This window comes from Festucalex cinctus, chromosome 19 (assembly GCF_051991245.1).
Source record: "Festucalex cinctus isolate MCC-2025b chromosome 19, RoL_Fcin_1.0, whole genome shotgun sequence".
NCBI lineage: Eukaryota > Metazoa > Chordata > Actinopteri > Syngnathiformes > Syngnathidae > Festucalex > Festucalex cinctus.
Window position 1 is genome coordinate 13,631,764 of NC_135429.1, and position 11,187 is coordinate 13,642,950.

At 42.0% G+C, this 11,187-nt stretch overlaps 2 protein-coding genes across 2 annotated transcripts; one reads left to right on the forward strand and one right to left on the reverse strand.

Moving 5' to 3' along the window:
* Nucleotides 1–200: 200 nt before the first annotated feature.
* cdca5 (cell division cycle associated 5) lies at nucleotides 201–1,654 on the reverse strand. The gene has a single exon (XM_077507325.1). It carries the CDS (start codon nucleotides 1,489–1,491, stop codon nucleotides 715–717), a length of 777 nt encoding a protein of 258 aa, XP_077363451.1. The 5' UTR covers nucleotides 1,492–1,654; the 3' UTR covers nucleotides 201–714.
* psmb2 (proteasome 20S subunit beta 2) lies at nucleotides 1,596–11,187 on the forward strand. The gene is made up of 6 exons (XM_077507326.1): nucleotides 1,596–1,822; nucleotides 2,311–2,433; nucleotides 2,511–2,581; nucleotides 10,575–10,737; nucleotides 10,807–10,856; nucleotides 10,976–11,187. Exons 1-6 carry the CDS (start codon nucleotides 1,732–1,734, stop codon nucleotides 11,072–11,074), a joined length of 597 nt encoding a protein of 198 aa, XP_077363452.1. The 5' UTR covers nucleotides 1,596–1,731; the 3' UTR covers nucleotides 11,075–11,187.

Genomic DNA, 11,187 nt, shown 5'->3' on the forward strand with positions numbered 1-11,187 from the left:
GCGACAGCAAGTGCCAAATTGGCCGACCCTGAGATGGATAAACAGACACACATTGCCAAAAGTGTAATATAGACATGTCATGTTTTTGTGCTGGTCAAGGATTTTCCAATAAAGCACATTCACTTAATGTTGGAAAATATCCGACTTGATATCTAAATAAAATCAATTCTGTTGGTTTCAAATAATGTCATGAGCCCAAATAACACAAATCTGTTTATTTATGAATTAAAGCAGAAATACAACAGAACTGTTCAGATAATGGCTATAGTACAATATTATGAACGAGTGCTTAAAAGTCCAGATTTCTGCAGAATGGGAGCCTGCATGCAATCACTAAAATATAACAAATTGAAAGAAACCAATGTAGACTATTTCTAGTTTAAATCTTGACGCTCATATGCTGTTTATATTCAAGTTGGTTTTCGCACATACTATTTGATATTCCATGAGTTAACAGATGGGGCCTAAAAGGGGGCAAAACAAGGGAAAAAAAAATTGCACAAAGCTAGTTCGAGCAAAAACAGCTCAGAATAACACATTTAATTAACTCGAAATCACATGACATTACACAATTATGTCAGTATTTACATACAGGAACAGGGAGAACATTTACATTTAACTGTCTGTCCTGAATCTTGACATTTAACCATATGTGTGTGTGAGAGAGAGAGAGAATCCCCCTCATTTCAGTGTTTGTCAGTCTCCACGTTTACTTTACTCCACGACCAACTCGAACTGCTCAGCCTCCTGGAACTCCGCGTTCATCTTGGCCGAAAGCGCGTCCAGCTCCGCGACGTCGATCTGCTGGACTTTCCTCCGGATCCTTTTCTTCTTCTTTTCCAACACCACCCCGGGGATGTCGAGATCCGGAGCACAGTCCTCGGCGTCCAGAATGAAGGAACTGGGGCCAGATGCGGTACTTGAAACCTCCAGAGCCGCCTGAGTTCGGCCCACTCTCCGTCCCACCTCGGGGGTCTGCAGGAGCTCGAACCCGAAAAGATTCTCCCGGGCGTCGGGGCTGTTGAAGGATTTGTCGCTGATCCTGGTGTAGGAGCGACGCACTTTTTGAGACCACGCCGCGTCTCGTGGATCCTCAACTGGCTGCTGGGGACCGGGCTGGATCGGCGTTGATGGCGGAAGGATCGGCGAGGGCACGGCGGCCTTCTTTGCACTGGAGGACCGTCCGCTCTTCCGAACAGAACCAGGAGTTAAAATCTTTTGCCTTTTCTGTTGGGTTCCCTCTGACCGCCTGGGTGTGTTTTCTTTGTCGTGCACAGGTGCAGCAGTTGTTTTCTTGGGCATTATTTTCCTCACTGTGATAAACCGCTTGACGGAAACATTACTGTCACGCGCCATGTTGTTGCTTTCAGTGTTTACCAAGGGAGATGTCAGCCGCGGTGACCGTCTTCGCTGCGACGAGTCGTTTAGTTTATTAGAATCTGCCATCGTCTTGCGGCTCGGAGATGTTCGCCCATTCATTCGATCTCCCATCGCATTAAAATAAATGGTACTCCACTGTTTAGATCTGGAAAATGCACAGCATTCCCACCACAGCAGGAACAATCCGCTCAAAATGCCCGCCCGAGTCGCGTGTAAAATACGTCATTCTGTTTCCGGTGACGTTTCGACCCTGCGCCGACTACTAGTAACTTTTGCTGTGTAATCTAACCAAGCGAGGCTACAGCGCGTCTTATTTAATACTTTCTATTAAAATAGCTCCCGTCATACAGGATGGAATATTTAATCGGCATACAGGGACCGGATTATGTCCTCGTCGCTGCCGATGACGTCGCCGTCAGTAGCTTCATTCAGCTCAAGCAAGGTATGTGACAATGTGTTAGCTTAGCATAGCTACCCGGTTAAAAACTGTCATGATATGTTTATGTTGTATATTTATTAAACCAAGATGCCGAACGTCTTGACTGAAATTTATTTTTCAGTCAAGTATGACGTTAGCTTTTTTTTTTTTTTTTCTGAAAGCGCTCCCCTTCATTTATACGTTTATCCAGCCAGCCAGATTAAAATCGCAAATTTATGAATGATGAGATTTTGTTCCCCACCTTTTCCGTCTTCCATGTGGCTTTCAGTGTTTACAATTACCCGTGTATATCATAAATATATTAAATATATCCATTCCATCAAGAATAGCTTCGTTAGTGAGTAGACGATTTTCCCCCAAAATAACGAAAGTGAAAGTCATTGCGTTTTTAAACCAATCCATTCGATGTACATTACAGTATTCATTCCAACAATGATTCAAATGTTTGAGATGTACTTCGTGTTAGTTGATCGCTCCCCTTTATGTTTCAGACGATGACAAGATGTTCAAACTCAGCGAGAAGATCTTGCTGCTTTGCGTGGGAGAAGCAGGAGACACGGTGCAGTTTGCAGAGTATATCCAGAAAAATGTCCAGCTCTACAAAATGAGAAACGGTAAGCAATTCAAATCCGATTGTAACGCCACTTGAGGAAGGTCTTGGTCGTTAATTTGTAGATGTTTGGTTATGCAGGCTATGAACTCAGCCCAGCAGCTGCAGCAAACTTCACGAGAAAGAACCTCGCAGAGTACCTTCGAAGCAGGGTAAATATACTCAACTTTTTTTCTTTTTTTTTGTATAATACGCATGACTAATAGTCTTACACAAACCTGATTTGAGAACATGGTGTTTAAGTACTGTATTGGTGAACTGATAATTTCACACATTAAGTTGTCGTGTCATAATTTTTTGTTTTGCCACATATTACACAGAGAGGGCTTGATGAGCATCACCTGTCGCGATAAACCTTATTTTAAGCAGGATTGCTGATATTGTCTCCTAAATGCAGCTTCCTTTTTGTTGTGAGAGTTTCTGGCTTATCATTTGGCCTTTTCTCCATTATGAAGAAGCTTGTGGGCTAACTTTTTTTAATGACTGTATCAACAGAGAAGAGCCATTTGACATGTATAGAGGCATCGGCGGCTGCACCTAATTTTCAAATTAAAACTTCTTTCACACTCTGGTCAATTAAATATTTTTTGTTCAACCTCTCTGGGTTGCCCAGGACCAAATGTCCCAAGGATTGGTGGCTAGGGACCACTGGTATGTTATATGTGACCACACTAGTCTAAACATGACATTCTGATTAATATTACATTTGTGAAATATGAGTTACAAAATCCAGCCGTGTTTATCAATCTCACGGGGTGGCCATTTTGCCACTTGCTGTCGACTGAAGATGACATCACAGTTGTTCAGGGCTCAGGCAACGACCAATCACAGCTCACCTGTTTTCAGAAGTTGGTTGTTACCTGAGACCTGAGCAACTGTGAGGTCATTTTCACTCGACAACAAGTGGCAAAATGGCCGCCTTCAAGTTCTGATTAAAAACTGCGGAATTTTGCTGCCTAACTTACATTGCACTAACATGTAACTCATTTACTGCCATTGACGGATATACATGTCAATGGCAGTAAATGAGTTAACCAGAATACTGTATTTACACTAGTCGGGCTTTTTTGTTTTTGTATTTTTTTTTTTTTAACTTCCTCTTTAATGTACTACCAGTTCTCGTGTGAGACGTTACGCACCCTCGCAAATCCTGAAATTGTTGAAGTTAACTCATGTTGTTGCTATTTGACTTTACTTTTCTGTGCTAAAATTATTTTTTCTAAAAACAGTCTGATCATTTGCAGATGTCATGACGCTCGAACTAATTTGTTTGGAGTAGTGCAGCTGCTTCTTTTCACAATAACAGAAGGGTAAAAATAATTACAAGAAACAATTAGCGTGTCCGGGAAGGGAATGTGGGACACATCGAGCCAGGGATAGGGGTGGCGTAGCGGGAGGAGGGGCGTGGGGGGGAGGCTGCGGGTGTCCCAGCGGGGACGACATATACTCAGTGGACCCACACTGTACAGAATGGAGTGTGAGAACCAGTTGGCGTCAATGTACACATGACTTGAAATTCTCCAGTACAGCTGGGAATTGCTGTATCACTGTAAAGGGTGTCATATTTCACTCTATTCAAATGTAGAGATGTTCCATACCACTTTTTCGGACCGATACCAGTAAAAGACCCGAGTAGTCACTGATACCAATTGCTAAGTACTGATACCTATGGTTACTTTTGGATACATAAGATCAACTCTGTCTCTTATAAAGTTACCTGAAATTTTAAGTAAACAATTCCCTGAAGTTAACAGTTTTACATTTCACCTTTTATTATCTGTCCAATTTTAAAAAAAGGCCAATACTGTGATAATCTACCCCGCCGTTAATCAGACCATCCCTAAAATGAGCACTACATGGAATGTAGTGTGCTGGCATTGCCTGTAAACAAGGATCTTAATTATTTTTTTTAAATGACACTTGTGGTCTCTCCACATTCAATCAATTCTACTTTAACATGGATGAAGGCAGGCAGTTCTCTGACATGGTGTGCTAAGCTCCAGCCTCCAAAAACTCACGGAGGATACTAAACAAGTGGCTCCTCAACACACAAGGTATTGATGATTATTAAACAAATAAATAAATAAAAGTGAAATAAAAAATGGATATAAAAATATAATTCAAAAAGTAAAAACAACACAACTGTACATACGCAAATAATAAATAAAGGTAAAAAAAAATAAATGCGATTCAAAAAATAAAAATATGAAAATAAATATATAAAAAAGATTTAAATATCAATCAATAAATAAAAAGGCTCTGCTCTCATGTTTATTTCATGCTGCAGGTTCTGTCAGCATGAAATCCATCATGAAATGTTATTCATATGAGGGGGCGGTCCTTAACGTGTTTGTGTATTTTTTTTGTATTTAATTTTGTAATTATATTTTTATATCTGTTATTATTTTCACATTTATTTAATTTATTTTTTTGGCATTTTTGGTCCTCTATAGAAGAGTGGCATGATTTGGTTAGGAAAATTTAGGACCATAGACAAATTATAAAGTCTTAAAAAAAAATGCATTTCATACAATACTGCTGGATAGAAATGAAGCTATATCCAGCCAAAAAGAATCCTCAAATAATTTGCACATGGAAGAGGGCTTCAGGATCATTTGTATTCAGTCAAGGTTGGAAAATGTTGAGCAGAAAAACATTTTTATTCATGTCTTGTCATCCGCTGCGAGGGAATCTTTATTTTTGTGCCTCTTGGTTACGACTTTGGCTTTGTGAGCGCAGGATTTATCAATGCGGCGTTCTCAGGAGTGCTGAGAAACCAAATCCAAAGCATTTTTTTTTGTTTTTTTTTTCTCCAACCAGCATCCCACACCTTCCTCCAGCTATGTTCCCTCATACATTCTGCAACCTCCAGAGTATCCGGACATTTGCAAATTTTGTTGGATTAACAGTTTTTTCATGTTTCCCCTTAGTCCGTCTTGAGTATACGGCCTTTTAGATGTTTCACAATCAATTTTGTTTTAATTTTGGTTCACTAAATATTTTATGAAGTGTTGTAAATGATAACAAAACGCTCAAACGGTGGACTCGCTCTTCTTTGTACTCATCTGCCAAAATCATGCACTGCACTAATGAACTCTGAGTTTAAGATGGTTGGCGGAACAAAACATCATTAAGTATCGATTTGTATGACGCTGCCTGTAGCCCCAACCTTTTGTTCAGTTGATGTCTGGGCAACTGTCCCAGATCTTTGCGAATTGGTTTTAATTAATTTGATTAAATCACAGCAGATTAATATCTAACCACTGCAAAAAGAGGATTTATCAAGATAATGATTTGTTTTGTATCCCAATTGTTACTCCTCGATCCTCAAGTCATCTTGTGAGTGCATCCCCCTCGCCCCCTCCCCCCCAAAAAAATGTTCACCGCTCTGCCAGCGTATCCAAAGCCCTAGGTTAAAAACTACTGGCTGATAAATTAATCAGTGCTATATTGTTAATTCGTACGGCCTTATTCCCGCAGGATACATTCCAGATGAGTTCTATAGACTGAGAGATGTCACACTCCAGTGGCTGCCGACCACCGGGAGGTGTCGTTAACTCTCGTCGGCAGAGCGTGTCTGAGCGGAGGAGTCCGGACTTGGTTTACGTAGCGCCGCGCTAACCAACCTGCCGTCCAGGAAAACAACTGGGCCGCGTTATTAACCTCTGGAGGACCGCGTTTACTCCAGCTTCGGGAAGCGGGGAGAGCGAGAGAGGAGTGAAACAAAGAAAAAAAGAAAATTGGCGGTAAACATAATCACCGGAGGGCTTGACAAGTCCGCATCAGTAATGAGGAAGCGAAACGAGAAGTTGAAAGCTGATAGACCGTAGAATCCTGTTTTCTGTAGCAAGGTTTTTTTTTTTTTTTGTTTTTTTTTTTTTTTTTGTTTTGTTTTTTAAGTGACAGTGATTAACTGCAATTGTAGCAATTAAACATGGTACAGTACTTCAGGGAGCTATAGCACAAAATATTTTACGACATCCCCAACAGTGATCAAAGCTTACCCTTTCGATAGATCGTTCTGTCTGTGAGGCCACAGCAACAGTTAGCCTCCGCACGGCGGCGTTCCACAGCTGGGCCCATATGTGACGGTGATAAATTTCGAACAAAGGCGCACAATGGGCACAAATAATTACTGGCACCATATTGCACACAGCTCAACGGCTCCTGCACAGATGAACAATTAATACAACAGATTGAGGAGAAATGCCAATAAAGAGAACATGCCCGGGGGCAGGGTGCAAAAAAAAAAGGGGGGGGGGGGGGGGGGGAGTCAGTGACAGGAAGTGAGGAAGGAAGGCAGAGCTGAAACTTGGAAGCAGAGTTTGAATGTTGGAGCTTTGTTTCTGTGCTTTCAGATTTTTCAAAAATATTGTTAGTTGCGGTTTGGAAGGTTTAAGGTGGCAGTTTGGGCACATATAAAGTCAGATTCATATATATTGTGACATAAACACGTCTCTTTTAGCTATAAACATCACTACAATGGATTTGAAATGAATTGAACAAGATGTGTTTTAACTGCAGATTTTCAGCTTTAGTTTGAGGGTATTTATAATACATCCAAATCAGGTGAATGGTTAGGAATTACAACAGAAAATATGTATATGGGTCATTAACAGATACGTTTATACGATGATGCCCATTTTATGAATTATCATGGGGCGCGTCCAAAAATAAATAACCGGTTTGGGACTTTTAACGTGCATTCATTGCTGAGCATGACTTCACGGTGATCGGAGCCCACGAATGAATCAGCAGATCGGACACTACACCCCCTCTCCCTGGAATAAAGTTCAGGCTCAGGATTTTTATTATTTTTTTTTTTTTTACCTGAAGCTCTGAACAAAGTTAGAAAGAAAGAAAAAGAATGGGAAAAAAAAAAGTTTCTTATTTGGGTGTTGCTTCAGTTCTTTCAGGTGCACCGCTGTTGATATAGCGCCTCCATAATGGCACAGCGCTGCAACTGCAGTTAAAATACGTTGCTGCTCAATAAGACACACCTGGAGCACAATGTTGAGTGATATCAGTCGCTCAGGCTGGAGGCGGCGAGCAAATTAGGTGGAGGTGGCCGCCCCTGAATTTTGTACACAGGAAAAACCCTGGACACACGTGCCTTCAATTTTTAAGGAATCATAAGTAATGGGACAAATTAACAGTCACCTTTTTAATACTGTACTTGGTTGCAGTCTGAAATGCTTAAACATCACCTGGTGCTGGATTTCATCCCTGGTCGTGCATTTTCCCTTTAGGTTTGTTGTAGGCTAGTAAAATGCGCTGATCAATAGGGTGCAGGTCAGGTGATGGACTTACGTATCATTCCTCTTCTGCCCTAATAACTCTTTGGTTGGTTTTACAGTATTCTTCGGGTCATTGTCCATCTGCACTGTGAAGCGTTGTCCAATGAGTTCTGAAGCGTTTGGCTAAATAGGATCCGGCTATCTTTGTCAAGAGTTGTTTTTTTTTTTTGTTTTTTTTTACCACTAAAATGTCTTGCTATAAAGATGCTTCAAAGTTATAGAATTCAGAGCTTTGGATATTTTCATTTGGATGTGACATGAGTTATCACCTAGAATTATTTTTTCTTGTTTGCGCTTTAATACAAATATGTGTTGCGTGGGTGGGGTGGGGTTGATCGATGATGCATATTGTTTGTTAATGTGAATCGAGGTGTGAGTTCAGGTGGCGGGGTTAACAAGGTGCCTTTGAGGTGACATGGGAAGGTTATTTTGATGCCAGGTCCGTATTATTGTTACATTGTAACCAGTGAGGCAGGTGTCTGGTGGGTGGGGGTGATGCCGCTGGGGCGTTCGCAGGCTCACAGAGGAGTAAGTGCACACGTACGCACACGCACGTGTGCGATCACAGTTATGCTTTCGAGTAGCGAGCGTGTGCGTGTATTTGTGCGAGGCCGTCATTAACACTCACACTAAAGTCCACTCCACAGGGGATAGAACAATCATCCCCCTTGTGGCAAGTATAACGCCAACACAAGTCACAGAAGTAAGCAGGTCAATTGTGAGCTAAATTGAAATGACAGCGCAGGTGTTGCGATCGCAACCCGCCCGCACCTCGCTGCTGAAAGGGCAAGCGTAATATTATTGTTTTGTTTTTCTGTTCGGCGCTAATCAAAAACACTCTTTGTCTGTCAAGCATTTAGGCTGGAAGATGTTTTGAAGCCCTCCAAATTGTATTTTTTTTAATTGAGGAAAGAAATTAGTGTACTGGAGGGGGAGAAGAGGCTGGAAGCGTGGAAGATGTAATTTCTAAAGATGGAGAGGGGCTGCAAGAGAAACGACTTTAGAAGTTTTTAATGAGCCCTGGCGTGACTCGGGGGCTCGGGGTGAAGGCAGCGTGAGGGGAGAGGAGGAGGCGAGCGAGGAAACGAAGAGGGGAGGGTGCGACGGAGGAGGCAACAGGGGTGCTGACTTCCAGCAGATGTCACACTGCAAGTGACTAAAAACCCCCCAAACAAACACACTTTTACATGCACACTTATGCCCCTCACGCAGTAGAAAATGGATGAAAAGCTAAAACGTGGGAGCGAGCTCCTTTGGTGATTATGGAACAAGCCAGCATACTTTCACTCATTTACTCACAGCCATTTTCACTGAAGTAAGCCCCTTCACTCCCGGCTGTTTAACTGGATTTTGACTGATTTTGCAAGGTCCACAGAATACTCTTTTTTTCTATTGCTGTAAAAACATGGAACCTACCAAAAGAAAGATTAAAGTCTCTTCTTTCATCAGGAGAAAAAAGTATGGTTGCATCAGTTTCCTTTTTGCAGAAGCTAGCATTAGAATATAGCTAAGTTTCATCATTATTCACAAACTGGTTGAAAACACTGGCAAAAAGAGCTCGTTGGAACATGGCCCTGGCTGATCTCTTATACTCTGCTGCCACCTGCTGGTCGTTTTTGTAATAACTACCATTGCTTTAAGCGACCTCTTCATGTCAGACGCTGGAGCAAAGCCTTCTTATACTTTAGTACACAGGTCTCAAACTTCAGTCCTCGAGGGTCACAGTCCTGTATGTTGAAGTTTCTCTCCTCAAACACAGCTGAATCATAGAATGAGGATCATTATCAGTTTCCTGCAGAGCTTGCTGATGAATCAGGTGTATTTGAGGGGAGAAACCTCTCAAACATGCAGGACGGCAGCCCTCGAGAACTGGAGGTGAAGCTCTTCGCTGACGTCACACTACGGCAACTCCAATCGGGCAAACTGCATTACAGCCCATCAATCAAGAGTGATGTGCTTGTTTGTTAGTTCAATTTGTGCATTGAGATCATAACTGAACTTGATTTGTTTTTTTTTTTAAATATTTTTTAATGAAATAGAAATAAAGGTGTACTCAAGCAGGTTACTGGAGGGGGAAACAAAAGTAACAACTGATTTGCATTTCCTGTCTCACAGCCAATCACAGCGATTGTCACCATTTGAGCACTATGATTGGCTGTTCGCTAACGAATCAGCTCACGGGGAAAGAACAGGAAGTGACAAATAATAAACAGTAAGAGATGCAAAGCCTCTGCAATTTTGCTCAATTTGTAATTGTGTATTATCAGCCTTCACATTTGGACCTAATTATAATGTCTGGATAGAAGATCAAGATCACTTCATCAATTGATTTCAAGAGAGACCAGCATTGTGTGACATTACCGTTAAAGGGTATGTCGATAGAGTGATGAAAGCCAAAGTATGGCAAGACTTGGAGACACAACAGGTAGGATTGACTTTTATATTACATAATACTCTGTAAAGAGCCTGAGGGAGCACATCGGTGAGTGGAAAAGATAGCTGTATGCTTTCTCTGCGTTTTTGCATCCCGCCCGTCTAGTCACTACTGCCCCTAATGGTATGGAGGGGTATTACTTTACGCATGCACAGTCTGTGTCTTTGTTGTGTGTTTATTTCCGCCATTTTTCCAGCGTGACGTGGCGACGGTCAAGCTGACACCTCAGGCGATAGGCGTGGGTCACATTTGGTTGACGAATTCATATATAGAGCCTTACTACTTATGTCACACGCATTCGCAGCACAAGCAAGAAAAAAAAAAGACGCCGCATACCGTGAAAATAGGAAACAAAGATATTCCATAGTATTTACAATCCATATTTGAGTAGCCTTCATCCTCTCCTCTCTTCAGACCCCATATCACGTCAACCTGTTGCTGGCGGGCTACGACGACGCGGACGGGCCGGGTCTCTACTACATGGACTTCCTGTCCTCGCTGGCCAAGGCCCCCTTCGCTGCCCACGGCTACGGCGCCTTCCTCACGCTCTCCATCCTTGACCGCCACTACAGACCCGGTGTGTGTTAGTTAATTGTGTCCTCTTTCTTCACAATTTATCGTCAATTTGCCCTTTGTGTTCTTCCAGATCTGACCAGAGATGAAGCAGTGGATCTCTTGAAGACGTGTATCAAAGAAGTTCGTTCAGATTTCACTCTACTTATTAATACCATGACTTTAATTGCTATTCCTTGGTTGTTTCTCATTCCAATTCACTCGATATGTTCTGATGTGACTGTTGTTTCTGCCTCCACCAGTTGAACAGGCGCTTCATCCTGAACCTTCCCTCCTTCACCGTCCGTTTGATTGACAAGGAGGGCATCCATGACCTGGAGAAGATCTCTCCCACCAAGTGACCGTTCCCTACTTAGCTACCAGCAAATCGCAACCTTTTTTTTTTTTTTTCTTTCTACCACTGACCTCCTTGTTCTTTCTGTTCCAATAAAAAGTGACGCGCAGTTGAGATATA